This window comes from Prionailurus bengalensis, chromosome D3, assembly GCF_016509475.1.
Source record: "Prionailurus bengalensis isolate Pbe53 chromosome D3, Fcat_Pben_1.1_paternal_pri, whole genome shotgun sequence".
NCBI lineage: Eukaryota > Metazoa > Chordata > Mammalia > Carnivora > Felidae > Prionailurus > Prionailurus bengalensis.
Window position 1 is genome coordinate 36,971,147 of NC_057356.1, and position 17,036 is coordinate 36,988,182.

Consider the following 17,036-nt stretch of genomic DNA (forward strand, 5'->3'; position numbering starts at 1 on the left):
GAACAACTCCTCAATTTGTTGTTGGTCTTTGGTTGATTTCAGAGTCCTAAAACAGTTGTTTTTAAACATTTTGTCCAATTACATATTTTTTTTTTTCAGGGGAGGATTTGTCAACCTCTCTATTGTGACATTGCCAGAAGTCTCTCTTAAAATGTTTTAACTTTTATAGATTCCTCTCACCACCAGTGAGAGTCCATTTCTTGCTTGCTTGCTTGTTTTTTTTTTTTTTAAGAGAGAAAGAGCGTGCATGTGCATAAGTGGGAGAAGGGAGAGGGGCAGAGAGAGAGAATCTCAAGCAGGCTCCACGCGGAGTATGTTTTCCACACCCCTGGGATCATGACTGGAACCGAATTCAAGAGTTGGATACTCAACTGACTCGGCACCCAGGAGCCCTGAGAGTCCATTTCTATTACCTATCATGCCATTAGCCACCCACTAGTTTTCTGTCCATTTCTGATATACTTCTTGTTAATTAGCAAAATGCTGGTGTTGATGGAGACAGATAACACAACACTATCTATGATGGGCACCTCTGGAATATGAGCAGTCTTCCTGACTGGAGTACGAGCTGACTACCCCCCAGAGGAACCTCACCAACTTTAACACTAGCTGCATCTGGGTAGTTTAACCTAAGACACACACACACACACACACACGCGCGCGCGCGCGCGCACACACACACACACACACACACTGTCTCAGTCTTTATACTGAAGTATCTTAAAGTAAATTTCAGATATTAGACCTGTTACCATTTATACTTAAGTAGATGTTCATCGTGAGTCAAACTTCAGTTTGGATCCTCAGTTTGACTAATTGTCAGCATATGCAAGTGAAAGGGAACTCTGGGAAATGCAATCCCCACGAGGAAATGAACACCACATTTAAAGAAGTGCTGTATTGGCAGCCTGGGAGCGTGGTCCCAGAAGTTGGAAGAAGGGCTAACTAACATTCTCCTGACACAAATGAGGCCCCCTGAACTTGCCAACTTCTTTGGAGAGAGAGCCAGAGGTGTGGAGGAAACACAGAGGGAGGTCTGTGCTAAGGTGTGGGAAGAGGAGGGAAGGACCGAGAAGGTGAGGGCTGAGGAAACGGAAAACTGTGTGGACCCTGCAACTTGAGCTTGAACCAAGACACTTAGAATGGGAAACCTGTGTAAGCCACAGTGGAGAGTAAAGATGGGCCATTTGGTTTTTACTCATTTGTTCTAAAAGAAAATGTGCTACAGAAGATGTATATCAATGTGGTTTATTTGAGAGTAGTAGTCTATTAACCCAGAATCTGGGTTCTGATTTCCTCATTACTAACGTGTAGAAATAAAGTAAATTTTCCTTGCCTGTAATATCATGATAAAATACAATATAGAGAAGAACTTAAAAAATAAAGGGTTAATATGGGGTACCTGGGTGGCTCAGTCAGTTAAGCATCTGACTCTTGATTTCATCTCGGGCCATGATCCCGTGATTCATGAGATTGAGCCCCATGTCAGTCCCTGCACTGAGCGTGGAGCCTGCTTGGGATTCTCTCTCTCCCTCTATCTTTGCCCCTTTCCTGCTCATGTACACACACACTCTCTCTCTCAAACTAAATAAACTTTTTTCAAAAAAGGGTACTGCTGTAGTGATGAACTGTGTCTCCTTGACCTTCCCTACCTATCTCCACCTGTTTTCTTCACCGGAATGGGGAGCTGGCCCCACCTTCTTTGAATGGCCCTGCCTGTGCCTTCGGAGGTGCTCTTGAAAACTCTTCCTGATCCTTCTGTCACCTAGACCTACATTTTCTCCCGGAAGCTCAAATGCAAGGTTCCAAGGCAGCCAGGGAAGAGATGTCACACTGTCCTCTCCAACCCACCCCTCCCCACCTTGTGCAAAGCCCTCCCCACAGGCCTCTGTGAAAAGACACCTGGTCAGAGTGCCCAGCAACCTGCAGGATTCAGGCTTAGAGGGTGACTCTCCATCAGAGTTAGACCATGCCAAGTAAATATCCTTCTTTTAAATTAAAAAAAAAATTTTTAATGTTTCTTTATATTTGATAGAGAGAGAGAGAGAGAGACAGAGGTTGAGCAGAGGAGGGACAGAGGGACACGTAGACACAGAATCCGAAGCAGGCTCCAGGCTCCAAGCTGTTAGCACAGAGCCCGATGCGGAGCTCTAACTCACGAGCAGTGAGATCATGACCTGAGCCGAAGTCAGACGCTTAACTGACTGAGCCACCCAGGCCCCCCTCTTCTTTTAAATTTTCACATTATATTGTAAGCATTTCACTGTGTCTTCAACATATCATTTGCAATATGACTGAAGCAGGCCAGTGGCAGATTATTCGCATGGAACAGGGCAGAGGAATCAAGCCACTGGTTTGCTTTAATAGATTTCACTGGTTGATGCTCATTTGAACTTTTTTGTTCATCTGTTGTGTCTTCAGTTGGGGAACTCTTGAAGATTCTGCTTCTCTTTACAGTAAGCCAAAAGCCTTTGTTTAACTGAAGCACCCCATTCCCTCTAGAAATAGCTGCTCAGCGTCTCCAAGACGTGAATGCAGGATGGGGAGTCTGGGGTTCTGTTGAAGTAGTGACAGAAAACTGCTGGAGGAAACATGATCTTACTAATTAGTCTGCTGATCTTTATGCCAAGGCTTGGCTGAATTAGCCAACCCCAGAGTGGTATGAGAGCTAGAAACAATCCAAGAGATCATTTAATCTCTTGAATCCAGAACAGCAGCCTTGGAGATGCTCAGCCATGAAGCATCCCAGACCCGCCTCAGATCTGCAGTGGGAGTCTGCATTTTTAAGGTGATCTCCAGGTGATCTATGCATGTAAAAGCTGGAGAAGTACTATTGTAATTCTCAACTCCTTTTGCATAGTCCAGTGCAGAATGGCTTTCGAATATCTTGTGCATAGCTAAATTATAATGATCACATTTGCGGATGCTAAGGGTCCTCTTCTGTCTTTTTTTTTTTTTAACGGTATTTTATTTTTGAGAGACAGAGAGATAGAACATGAGCAGGGGAGGGTCAGAGAGAGAGAGGAAGACACGGAATCTGAAGCAGGTTCCAGGCTCTGAACTATCAGCCCGGAGCCTAACGCGGAGCTCAAGCCCGCAAACTGTGAGATCATGACCTGAAACCAAGTCAGATGCTTAACCAGCTGAGTCACCCAGGTGCCCTCTCTTCTGTCTTCAATAACATGGCATTATTAATTCAACCTTAGATCTGGTAACTTTTTTCAGATTACTGTTTTTGTATTGTGTATAGCTATCACAAGGAACCATAATATCTTTTCCACCTTCGCCAAGCTTATCCCATACTTGCAGGTGGATTTTGGGGGGGAAAGTGGAGGGTCCTACATTTATCCCTGTTAAACTTCTGCTGGTTTTATTTCGGCCACCTGAGATTCCACTCGTTCTGCAACCCCACGTATTCATGTCCCATATATGTGATGCCTTTTTATATCAATATCTCAATTAGGATTCATAACGTTAACAAGGAAGCATTGGGAACACGATGTGGAAAACCCAAGTGTCTGCTCTCAGTTCAATATACTTTAGGTTGCTTCTCTTGGTTTCAAGGTAGCTTTTTGGGAAAGTACACTGCTTCCGCCTTTTCCCCATGAGAATGCTCCTGGGCCATCTTGGGCTTTCCATGGGAAATCAGTTCCTAAGGTGCGCTAGGATAACCCGCAGAGAGTGACCAAATTACCGTGACACAGGGGGAATGGGGGTCTGTAGTAGGTGGGAGGCCAAAAGAAGATAGGGTTTAAGGAAGAGGGGAAGGTCAGTTTTGGCAGAAGCTCCTGCAAGGTCAAGTAAACTGAAGGTGAACTGCAGGCAGAGTTGGAAGTTGATGCCCTCGAAAAGGGCATTTTTAGTGACTTCAAGGAACGGAATCCCAGTTCAAGGTGAGTGAAGAACAAATGTGAGGCAAGGAACAGGAGAGACAGTGAATGAAATTCTTATAGACATCCTTGACTTAGTAACAGCTTTTTGAAAAAAAAAAGAGAGAAATGATCACCTTAAACATATACATCTATTGAAAGAGGTATGATTTCATCTATTGAAAGAGCCTGATTTCAGAAACAAACAATGGTACTGGACCTGAGAAAACACAGGATTATCAATCCCAGTGAGAATGCTACCAAGATCATGAAAGTCTGTGTACTTTTGATTGGAGTGTTTACTCTGGGTGTTAAATGTATTTGTCTCTGGTTGGTCTCCAAGGTGGGAGATAACTCAAATGATTTCTTTGTTTGTGAGATGTCCCTGTAGGAATGTACTGGAATAAAAAGAGCTGTAATCTGGTGGATCCAGCCACTTTGGGGTCATCGTACTGGTGTTCAGTTACAGGTGGTGGCTTTGAATGCCAAATAGTTTCATCACAGGTACATGGACACTTGTGAGGACAAGCCTCGATTGATGCTACTGCTGGGCCCATGGAGAGTAAGGGCAAAATGAAAATAGGGGGCTCTTTGTTTAAATTCTGAAAACTTTCAGGATGGTTTCAGCAGAGCATTAAACCAGGGGGGAAGGCACTGATCACACATCCTGGAAGTGACTGGGGGCACATTCCTCAACAGACTTGCCAAAGTTTTAAAGCAGAAGCAAGGAAAATTTGTATCACAGAGCACAGCAGAGGCGGAAGAAGGAGAAAGAAATAATTAAGACCTCGAAGGGTTTGTAGAAAAGTTGATGGGTTTTGGAAGCATTTGGCTGGTGAGAAAATATTGCATTAATTGATGTTTTTAGGTACTTAAACAAATGATATAAACCTCGCGCACATTATACGTGAATAAGCAAAGTATAATGTGACTGCATTTTAATTCAGCAGGCTGGCAATATTGAACTTAAAGGGCATACTTGCTTTTTGACTTTCCTTTCAGTCAGTTCACCCCTGTAAGGATCTGGAAGGAGAGGAGGAGTGGTAGTGCCTTTCCAGGGCAGTGGGAACCAGACGGAAGATTTCAAAATATGTGTGTGCGTTGAGGACCTTTTGTGTGTTGCCTAAATGCAATAATGTTTTCCACAGGTATTTAAGTTGCTGCCCTTGGCAGCCAAAGAGAAAAACACTTCCTGATGAATGAATTCTAGTTTTTGTCTCTGCAACTGAACTATTATGCTGAATCAAAAACCACCCTGTCATGGAATATAAGCATTAAACAAGCCTTTGTGGGAGGAGTGGGTGGATCCCGATAAGGTTCTGTTTTCTGCAGAGGATGTTTGTGCCCAGCTGGTTCATTCTGCTTATTTATCTTAACAGTGAAAACCTCTGTCTTTGTCAAGGACACCTTGAGTCCATTGCTATGGAAATGGAACTCAGCAAAACCCTGAGAAGGCCTTTAGCTCACCACCCCCTCTAGTTTTTCTGAGATTAAACATCTCTTCATCTTCCCATGTGAGACAAAAAAAAAGTCAGCTGTGTTAAATGCCAAGCTCCCAAGAGTTTGGATTTGACTTTTCCCTCTCTGATTATGTAGGGTCTTTCTTTTTCATTCTCCTTCTCTCCGCTCCTCCCCCTCTTTTTCCCCCACTGAGCTGGAAAGGGCCTTGGAATCTCTAGAATATCTTAAAGCTTTTCTTTTACTAACAGCCATCAATGATTAAATTGGTGTAGTCCCAAACCCAGGTATTTGCTTTTGAAGGAGGAGGGGCTGTGGGCGGGGAGCCATTTGCCCTGTTTCTGTCTTGAGCTGACAGGGCTCCCAGCCTAGGGAGGACCCCAAGTTGTCTTCATTTAAAAATGCTCCCAAGTGTGAGCTTTTCGAGAAAATAAGATAACTGGTCACTTTTGAATAATTCGCATTGGAAGCAAAAGCCCTGTTTAACACTAAGCAAGCAAGACTTCTGCACATTTCAACATTAGCCATGATGGCATATTATTTCAAAGTTCTGCGAATAACGGTCTTTCGTATACAAACCAAGTTCACTGACTAGTGATTAAAATGGTTTGCAATTTAGGATAAATAGCTTGAAATAGAGTTTCTTTCAGTGGTGTGTTCCTGTTACGAAAGCATGGTTGTAGGTTCCCCGGGGGAAAGGAACGGAAGAGGAAGGAACCAGTTGTTCTAAGGAGCCTCTGACAGTTGCTGATAAGGCACAAGTAAAAGTGGGGAGATAGTTTCACGTATGCTTATTTTTCATATACACTAATTCATAACCTGCAGGGATGTTTGTGTTGTTTGCTGGAAAAAAAAAAAACAACATTTAAGGTGAGGTGCATTTTGCCACAACTGGTAAGTAGCCTCCTGAACATATTTTAGGGGTTGGGGATGTGCTACTGTAAGTAATTTCAACTTAAACCCTCTTCACTCTTTCCCCCACTCTTTCACATATGCCCACGGTCCTCAGCATCGGAGAACGTGTCCCTGAAAATAAGCAAGAAATCACGTGATAACTTTATGAGGGTGGGTTCATTCCCTCGGAGGGAGGAAAGATGTCATGAAAGCTTATGTTGGTTTCCTCAGGGCATCTCATCTCCTGGCCCAGGCAGCCTGGATGACCTCAAGGGCTCCTTTTCCACTCAGTGCCCCGGAGCTGGAGGCGGGCGCCATGTCAGGCCCACCTGGTCAGGTCACTTGGGACTTCGCCTGAGCAGGACATTAACTCTTGGCTTGGCCGGGGCTCTTCTCACTCACCTTCACGACCCACCTGGATCAGAAGGGCAGGGAACCTCCTGGCTGCCTTTGTCCAAAGATGGACTAGATGCGGGGATGAGGAGGTGGGGAAAAGACACTAAGAGTGACCTATGCCACCAGCCCCTGACTCAACAACACTTTAGTAGGAGCACTTTCCCATCCTGGCTTCTTGGCCTTTTGGTACCAACGGGTCCCTTTGGCAAAGCCAACGGGCCTATTCTTAGCATGTTTTTAAGTGCATAAAGTGCATACTACAAAGAAAACCAAGTATATTAAAGTATAGCGCTGCCCCTAGGAGTTAGCATGGCTAACTCTTCACATTTTGTGTAACTGTGCAAACGTCACCTCTTCAGAGACATCTTCCCTTGTCACCTCCTAGGACAATGAGAGAAGATTGTGATTTACAAATGTGCATTTAACTTACAGGGATTTATGACCACACAGTGTCGCAAAGGCAACATCAGAAGGAACAGTAAGCAAGGAAGAAGGGGAGGAGGGAAGGGGGTCAAGTGTGAATAGAGTGAGCAGTCCTGCTCAGCCTTCTGCGCAGTGAGTCCCTGCCTTGGAGAGTCTGGGTTTCTTTCCTCCGTGTGTCATTCAGGATGCACATCACTCTGGGCTGAATGTGTCTCTTCTGTTTAAAGGCAGATACTTCTCATACTCAGTGACCCTGGAAGACAAGCCTGCTATTTCATCTAAAATCAAATCAGAGAAACAGAGACTCAAATACATGAATTATAACCATGTAAGTCTAACTATATTTGAGGAAACTGATATTAGTGGTATCCACTTACAATATGCAAATAATAAGAGCAACTCTTTATTGAGCTCCTAATACATTATATCTTCCCCATAATCTCATTTAATGCTCACAGAAGTTCCTAGGCACTGCTCTTCTCATTGCACAAATAAGGGCACTGAGACGTAAAGCCACTCAGCCATGGCCACACAGCTGGCAACTGGTAGACTTATAATTCACATCCATGGTGCTGTGATACAGAAGTCCATGTTCTTCCTCCTTACCCAACCACTGCCTTTCATAAGTAGTGGTGATTGTGATAGACTTTCCATTCTAATAGAATTGATAGAAAATACATGATTGGAGTGGACATTTCCATTTTAAGCCTGAACGTGTACAAGTTCGACGTTAAACATGCCCTATTAAGTAGAACTTATCGTTTTGGAAAAATTCCACATGATGTAGATTTATACACTGGGGAGTAGGCAAGAGTCAAGAAAGTGCTATTGTCATGGGCATAGATCAGAAGCAAAGCCAGCCTCTGTGAATTCTCTGACTTATGATCAAGGTTGTATGAAACATCATTTGTTTCTCTCCTTCTCCTCTTGAGAGCCAAAGCTCTGAGGAGTGACTCCCAAAGGAGCAAAAGAAAGCAGAAAGGAGAGAGAGAGAGAGGGAGAGAAGAGAAGAGAAAGAAGGAAAGAAAGGGAGAGAGAAAGAAAAAGAAAGCCAGTTTATATTTCTTTTGAATTCTTAAAAAAAATTTTTTTTTAACATTTATTTATTTTTTGAGAGACAGAGACAGAGTGTGAGCAGGGAGAGAGGCAGAGAGAGAAGGAGATACAGAATCCGAAGCAGGCTCCAGGCTCTGAGCTGTCAGCACAGAGCCTGATGTGGGGCTAGAACCCACGAACCGTGAGATCATGATCTGAATGCAAGTTGGATGCCTAATCTACTGAGCCATCCGGGTGGCCCTCTTTTTGGTTATTTTATCCAAAATGATAAAAGAATTACCAAATTACTTCTCTTTGCCTTTCTGTACATTGAATGGAGAAAATCTTTTCTTACTTCATTTTCCAAATAGTGGGAAAGAGAATGATGGACACATTTACCTGATAAGCTATTGAGGTAAAATTCCAGAATCATAATAACTTAGAAAAAAGGGCTCATAAAAATACTCATTTAATAGTTGAAGAAATTGGAATGCCTGGGTGGCTCAGTCAGTTGAGCGTCCAACTCTTGGTTTGGCTCAGGTCATGATCTCACAGTTCATGGGATGGAGCCCCATGTTGGACACCGTGCTGACAGTACAGAACCTGCTCGGGATCCTCTGTGTCTCTTTCTCTCCGCCCCTCCCCCACCTGCACCCTATCTCTCCCACTGTCAAAAATAAATAAACAAACTTAAAAAAAATAGTTGTAGGGGCGCCTGGGTGGCTTAGTTGGTTGAGCATCTGACTTCGGCTCAGGCCATGATCTCACGGTGCGAGGGTTCGAGCCCCGTGTCAGGCTGTTTGATGGCAGCTCAGAGCCTGGAGCCTGCTTCAGATTCTGTGTCTCCCTCTCTTTTTGACCCCCGCTCACTGATGCTATGTCTCTCTCTGCCTCTTAAAAATGAATAAACATTTAGGGGCGCCTGGGTGGCGCAGTCGGTTAAGCGTCCGACTTCAGCCAGGTCACGATCTCGCGGTCCGTGAGTTCGAGCCCCGCGTCGGGCTCTGGGCTCATGGCTCGGAGCCTGGAGCCTGTTTCCGATTCTGTGTCTCCCTCTCTCTCTGCCCCTCCCCCGTTCATGCTCTGTCTCTCTCTGTCCCAAAAATAAATAAACGTTGAAAAAAAAAATTAAAAAAAAAAATGAATAAACATTTAAAAAAAGTAAAAAAAAATAGTTGAAGAAATAGAGGCTCTGAGAGGTTGATGTGCCTGAAGACATAAAGGCATGTAGAAGTGCAGCCAGGAAAAGAGTCTAGATTTAGTCTCCCAGTTCTGTGCACTTAGCAGTGAGAGAGCATTCCTTCCTTCATTTTTTTATTCTTCCATTCAGACTTTATTGGGCATTCACATGAGCCAGAGGCAAACTTAGGGCAAGTAGGATATGGTTCTACCCCAAAGTAACCCACAGATTGATCAGACTTGTTTTTATTTTTCAGAGAATGGATAGTGAGGGGGGAGAAAAATGGGAGGGAGATGGGAGCTGGTGCAAATGCTAAGTGCAGATGGGAACAGGACAAAAGAAGAACATCTATATTAGCCTGGGATTCAGGAAAGATCAGAGCTTAGCCTGAAGGGTGAGTAGGGCATGAAGGGTTATATGAAATATGCAAAGGGAAGGAAATTGAAATTGATTTGAAAACTAACAAGAGGAGCTGGGAAACGATTTTAGACCTGCCTTTGCCTGGGTACACACCCTCATCCATCTGCCTGGAGTATCCCTAACTGCATTTCTTGTTCTAGACTCTCTCCTCTAATATGTTTTAAAATATTGCTGCATTTTAAATATTATTCTTACTAGAATCTGTGAGTAGATGCCTGTTTTTTTCTCCTGATTGTGAGAGCCCCAGGGTTAGGAACAGCCCAGATCTGGCATCCTGGTGTCTCAGAGGGGGTGCCTGCCTTAGTGCTTTGATCCTAAGAGATTCTCATGGAAAGTTTATTGAACTTAACCTAACATCCTCACCTGCTTCTTTGGACTCATGTGGATACATTACTAAAAGTGAAATCATCATCTCCCTAAAATTCAAGTCATTAGAATACTTTAATACTATTAACCTGGATATTAAGTTATTAGAATACATTGATGTTATTATCCTGGAATAGTGTTAGATCCTTCCAGAATTTTTCTCTGAATGATGCCATTTGTCGTTGTTAGAGGTGCTGTTTTTATTGGTCAACCAGGCAACTACCATGATTCAAAGAGTGCTGGCAAACAGGGTAGTTTCTTTTTTTAATTAAAAAAAAAATTTTTTTTAAATATATATTTTTGAGAGAGAGACAGAGACGGAACATGAGCAGGGGAGGGGCAGAGAGAGAGGGAGACACAGAATCAGAAGCAGACTCCAGGCTCCGAGCTGTCAGCACAAAGCCTGATGTGAGGCTCAAACCCATGAACCACAAGATCATGACCTAAACCGAACATGGATGCTTAACCAATTGAACCACCCAGGCTCCCCAGAGTGGTTTATTTCTAATACTAGCCTTCTCTAATTTATTTATTTATAGAAGTTTACTTGGTTAAATGGGTGAGGTTAGAGTAAATGGAGAACAAAATGGATTTGAATTTAAAAAAAAAATCACAAATTTCTCAATTCAGGAACTTACATTCTTATTTTTCCAAATTTCTCCATGATCGAATAAATAGCTTTGATTATTTTTTCAAAATAAAAACTCCTGACAGCAAAAGCCACTGTGATTATTCAACCCCATAAAATTTTCATAATTTTTAATTCCATTCTGGGGAAGAAAAGGATCTGAAATTACTGCCCTAGACTCCTTAACTAAGAATTGCAGATCATTTTCTTTCCAGGATATCACATTGGTTTTGAGTATGGATTAGTATAGCATCATATACTAGCATTGTATAGAACTCAAAACTGTTTTTTTCTTTTTCCAAAGCAGAGAACAAACCTCACTGGAAAAACTCATGCTTTTTTTACACACAAATGCATTAAGGCCCTCAACCCCCGACCCTGAATCATTTGAGAAATATTGATGAAAAAGATGTTGCCATTAGCTTCAGGGTAGTCAGCATTTTAGATACTCCGGTTTTAAGGCAGCAACAATATTTGCTGCTGAGAAAAACATCTAGAAACTTCTAACAATGAATTATTAAGCTATCGGGAAGTCTCTCAGATGAAAACGTGGGTAATTGTATGTAGTAGCATTGTTGCCTGCCAGCTTGTGGCAGTTGTCTTTAGTTTTATTTTTTACTTCATATGAATAAGGGAATTTCCATTAGATTGACAAGTCCTAAAGTGCATTTAAGAAGGCCATATGTACTCAGGCTGTGAGGAAAGGGAATTAAAACAAAACAAAACAAAAAACACTGGTGAATGAGAAGGAATTTATTTCATGCTCAGTGGAGTTTGGCTTTATATTAGCTACTGGCTAAATACACACATAGAGAAATGATTCCATTGTGTGTCCCATTGAGTGAGAGAAAAATACAGATTAGTATTACAGGAACACTAACTAAAGTAAATAATGTCTCTCAACAAAAATGTATAGTCTAATTTATTAAGTCCATGGCTAGGGAATGGGAAAACTGTGTAACATACGTATCCTACTGTAGCCTTCATTCTGCCTTTGATTTTTATGCATAAAATCAAACGTTTGCTCTTGCTAAATTCTTGATCCCGAGGCCCTTTCTCACCCTTTGATTTCCTGTCCCTCCTCCAACTTGAAGCTTGGGTAGTTTCCCTTTACTGAGGTATTTCAGTGGTCTTTGAAATGATTCAGCAACCTGAGGTGTTTAAAAAAAAAATTATTATTATTATTATTTTTAAAGTAGGCTCTGCACCCAGCATAGAACCCAACATGGGGTCTGAACCCACAACCCTGAGATCAAGACCTGAGCCCAGATCAAGAGTCCGAATGCCTAACCAACTGAGCTGCCCAGGCGCCCCTTAAAAAAATTATTTTTAACACATGCTTTTTCTAGTGTGTATTCCTTTTTTTCTTCTTCTAGCAGATGTGGTCATATGCAATAGGGAACAGTAATTATTTTATAACTGTGAAGTGAAAGTAAATGTATTCATGCAAGGAATAATGTTTAGTGAATCATTTTTGTTTTTTTTTCTTCAAACATTAGTTTATCTGAGAAGAAAGATTAGTTTTAGTGAAAGACAGCCAGGATGTTTTTATGGCACTAAAACGATTTAAAGGTTTTTCTACTCAAACATACTAATGAAGGAATTTATTTTTCTTGTATTAAAAGTGTATGTATGATACCAGCAAGGTAAGGACATACAGAAATTCTTTAAACCTATCTAGTACAGGGGCACCTGGGTGGCTCAGTCAGTTAAGCGTCCAACTTGACCTCAGCTGAGCTCATGATTTCACCATTTCATGAGTTCGAGCCCCACATTAGGCTCTGTGCTGAAAGCTTAGAGCCTCCTTGAGATTCTCTCTCTCTCTCTCTCTCTCTCTCTGCCCCTCCCCTGCTCAAGCTGTCTCTTTCTGTCTCACAAATAAATAAATAAACATGAAAAAAAATTAAAGCCTATCTAGTACAAAGAACTACCTGATGCTGATTACTATAATTGAGATATTATTCAACCAAATTCTGTTCAGTTTACCTTCACAAGGTTTGTGCTTCTTTGCATCAGTGACTTGGAGCAGAGACTTCTGAGTACAGAGAGCATGTGCCCTCACCACTCCTAGCTGCCCCCTGTAACTCAAGGCCACCGAAGTTCTCCAGAGTGGGAGGGGACCCTGGGCAGGAAGCGGGGAGTTCTCTTGATGTGGAGCACTTGGGGGGGGGTGAAGAAGTGGGAGCACTTGCTAAGTCAACATGTGAAGTATTTGTCGATAGAGAAACGCATCGCTAAATCAGTTCCCATGACCTTGGTTTCTTTTTCTTGCTTGGCTAATCTGTGCCAAGGGAATGGATAGAGTTGATTGTACTGCAGATCTAAATGCATACATGTGGTATAGAGCCAGAAAAATATCGTTTTAGCTCTAGGGATAAAACACCAATGTTTAAAATCATATTGCATTTTATTCTTTTTCTAATCTTTGTTTGTTTAGAGAGCGCAAAAGCAGGGGAGAGGGCCAGAGAGAGAGAGAGAGGGAGAGAGAATCTGAAGCGGGCTCCGTGCTCAGCATGGAGCCCGACTTGGGGCTCAATCCCATGACTGTGAGATCACGACCTGAACTGCAATCAAGAGTCAGACACTTAACTGACTAAACCACCCAGGGACCCCAAACCATATTGTATTTAAAATTTTTTTTTTAACATTTTTTATTTATTTTTGAGACAGAGAGAGACAGAGCACGAATGGGGGAGGGGCAGAGAGAGAAGGAGACACAGAATTGGAAGCAGGCTCCAGGCTCTGAGCCATCACCCAGAGCCCGACGCGGGGCTCAAACTCACGGACTGTGAGATCGTGACCTGAGCCGAAGTCGGACGCTCAACCGACTGAGCCACCCAGGCGCCCCAGCCATATTGTATTTTAAATGCCTCCTAAAATACATTCAAACCAGATTACTAGAATGGTAATTCTAATGGTAATCTCCTAAAGGATGGAGAAAATGAGTATTTACCTCAGCACCAAACAGAATAAATATCAGCTCCTCCTACCATGTAAATACCACACGCAAGAATCTGGTTTAGGAACCAGATCAGTACATAAAATGTAAGTGTCTAACTACTGGTGGATAAAAATAATACTTTAGGGAACTGCATAATTACACATAACAATTCATCAGTTTCTTCACAAAGCCTTTTTAATTAAAAAAGAATCCCCTTTAAAGGAATATGATAAAAATAACCAACTTTAAGTTCACAGTGAAAAAATATATAATATATTAAATATTGTATAGGATATAAGTGTGCGTTGTGTTTCACAATTAGGAGTAATGATCTGGAAGACAAACATTCAATAACTATTTTCTGTTGAGAGGCTAAGGGCCTCTTGACTTGAACAAGGTCATTCTCCTGGGATAGAACACTACTGATAGGTAGTTCTGTTTTATGTGGCATCTTTTTTTTTTTTAATTTATCTTTAAGTTTATTTATTTATTTTTGAGAGTGAGAGAGAGAGAGAGAGCAAGCAGGAGAGGGCAGAGAGAGAGGGAAGCATAGAATTCAAAGCAGACTCCCGGCTCTGAGCTGTTAGCATAAAGCCCGACGCTGGGCTTGAACTCATGAACTGCGAGATCACGACCTGAGCCAAAGCCAGATGCTCAACTGTCTGAGCCACCCAGATGCCCCTGTGGCATCTATTTTTTAAATAAATGCATAGTAATTTTTTTTAATGCAGTAACCCTTACCAAAAACACCATTTGAATTTTGTAATTTCAGTGATTACAATATCTATATTAGAAAAGCTCATTGAAAACATTAGGCACTACCTAAACAATAAAAATTGAACACATGAACTCCTTCTATATTACTAAGATTATATTGTGCTTTTTCAGATTTTACTGGAAAAGAAACACTGCAGAGAAAACATTGACTCTTTGCTCTTTATAAAGAAAAGATTATCTCCTGTGATCTGAGATCAACCTCGAGGAAATTAGAGAAACCCCCCTTAGCTAACACCCCCCTGCCCCCTCACTGAAGTTTTGTGTCTCAGTACACAAAATCATTTAGGTAGAATGCCTCTTCAGTGTCCTGTACACCATTGTTTCTCGATCTTTATGGAATCTTCACTGCTCTTATCTTCTTTTAACAAGATACAGCCAAGTTTCCAAAGACCCTAAAGCCATTCTGCCTCCCACAGTCATCCAAAAATTGTTTTCTGAATAGTTTGGACCAGTTGCTTAAAGATAAAAATCACTCAAGACAAAAAGGAGTGTACAAAGGCAAAGATTATTACTGAACTGAAGAGAATTTTGAAACCTGGATCATAGTGTCGTAAACCCTAATTCACCAACAAAAATAGGCAGTAAAGAAAAAGGAGAAGGCAGGGAAAATCCTAGATGATTATGGGAAAGACCAGGTAAGTTCTGGCAGAGGCAGCGGGAACAAGGCGGACAGAGAATGGGTGCCCTTCTTTTAAGTGAAAGGTGTGTGAATTTCATCAGCAGATACATGCATTGGATCATTTGAAACTTGTCTTGACACCTGTTCTCCCAACATTTTGTTGTGAAGATTTTCAATCAGAGAAGTGGAAAGAATTGTACGGTGAACACCTCTCCTCCCACCCAGATCCTACAATGAACATGTTACTCTTTCTCCACCACCTGTATTCCATCTCTGTCCATCAACCCAGCTCATTTTTGGTGCATTTCAAAGTGAGTTTAGATATCAGTATGCTTTGGTCCTAAACTTTTTTTTAATAAACTTTACTTATTTATTTTGAAAGAGACAGAGACGGCATGAGTGGGGGAGGAGCAGAGAGAGAGAGAGAGAGAGAGAGAGAGAATCCCAAGCAGGCTCCACGTGATCAGTGCACAGAGCCCAACTTGGGGGCTCGAGCTCACAAAACTGTGAGATCATGATCTGAGCCAAAACCAAAAGTTGGACGCTCAACCGACTGAGTCACCCAGGCACCCCTGCTCTTAAACTTTTAAGCATGTACGTCAATATTTGTTTGATTCTTTTTTGTTTTTCAGGTAAGGTGTACATACAGTGAAATACTCAAACCTACCCACACTGTAGACTTGTGCCTTCTGTGATTTTTCATGACACCAAACCTTTGTCGGGATGTAGAATGTAACATTACCCCCCGAAGCTCCCTCGTGTCACCCCCCCATCAATTCCCACCCCCTGCAACTGCCTGTTCCGATTGTTTCCTCATACATGAATTTTGCCTGTCCTAGAATTTCATATCATTGAATCCGCTGTATGTGCTGCTGGGTGTAAGGCTTCCTTCCCTCAGCGCACAGACTTCAAAATCTCTTTTTGAGTCACCTGCAGAGTGAGGTGAAGTAATCCCATTCTTTCGATTTCAAGTGGCTGAGCTGACTTGGTGAATCCTGACTTTCAGGGCTGTTTCCTGCCATTCTCAATCTTGCCAGCAACGCGCACATCAGCACCAACGCCACCTGTGGGGAGCGGGGGCCCGAGATGTCCTGCAAGCTTGTGGAGCACGTGCCGGGTCGACCCGTGCGCAACGCACAGTGCCGGATCTGCGACGCAGACAGCGCCAACCCCAAAGGCAAGTGTCGCTCCTATTCGGAAGTGCCCTTGGGGACTGGTACCTCTAGAAATGATGACTGAAGGCTTCTGTTAGGAGTCACGAACGTTGTGTTCACCTTCACTGCCACTCATGTCCACTAGCCTTGCCATTGGGAAGTCAAAAACTTTAAAGAGCTGAGAGGGGGGCGCCTGGGTGGCGCAGTCGGTTAAGCGTCCGACTTCAGCCAGGTCACGATCTTGCGGTCCGTGAGTTCGAGCCCCGCGTCAGGCTCTGGGCTGATGGCTCGGAGCCTGGAGCCTGTTTCCGATTCTGTGTCTCCCTCTCTCTCTGCCCCTCCCCCGTTCATGCTCTCTCTCTGTCCCCCCCCCAAAAAAATAAATAAATAATAAAAAAAAAATAAAGAGCTGAGAGGAACGCCTATATTTTTTCTTTTCGCAGAACGCCACCCAATATCCCATGCAATCGATGGGACCAACAACTGGTGGCAAAGCCCCAGTATTCAAAACGGAAGAGAATATCACTGGGTCACAATCACTCTGGACTTAAGACAGGTAGGTCGGGCCAGAAGCACTGAAGGATGTCTATGGATTGCTGAGTTGTGCTCTCCCGATGCCCTTCCAGAAAGTCTGGCTTGTGTCTGAGCATGTTTACATTCTGGTCAGACTGTTTTCCACCAGGTGAATTCAAGTGATACACAGAAGTAGTCTATTTCTTGTTGCATTTATCATTCCCAGGTATCTGCGAGAATATGGATGAAATTGTGTCCACGTGGTTTGGTGTTCTTGGAATCTGGGTGAGCGGGGCACGCTCACCTGTTTGGGATACCATATCAAGCTGTGTGCTACATGTCGTCAGACACCCTGGGGGTGAG

The 17,036-nt window shown here is 42.8% G+C and overlaps 1 protein-coding gene across 1 annotated transcript in view; it reads left to right on the top strand.

Annotated features, from left to right (window-relative positions):
• Positions 1-17,036, top strand: part of LAMA1 (laminin subunit alpha 1) — a 166,094-nt gene that overhangs the window by 15,800 nt on the left and 133,258 nt on the right. The window contains exons 2-3 of the mRNA XM_043558326.1: positions 16,013-16,183; positions 16,604-16,716. Coding sequence (XP_043414261.1) covers positions 16,013-16,183; positions 16,604-16,716 — 284 coding nt within the window. The remainder of the gene's footprint in view (positions 1-16,012; positions 16,184-16,603; positions 16,717-17,036) is intronic.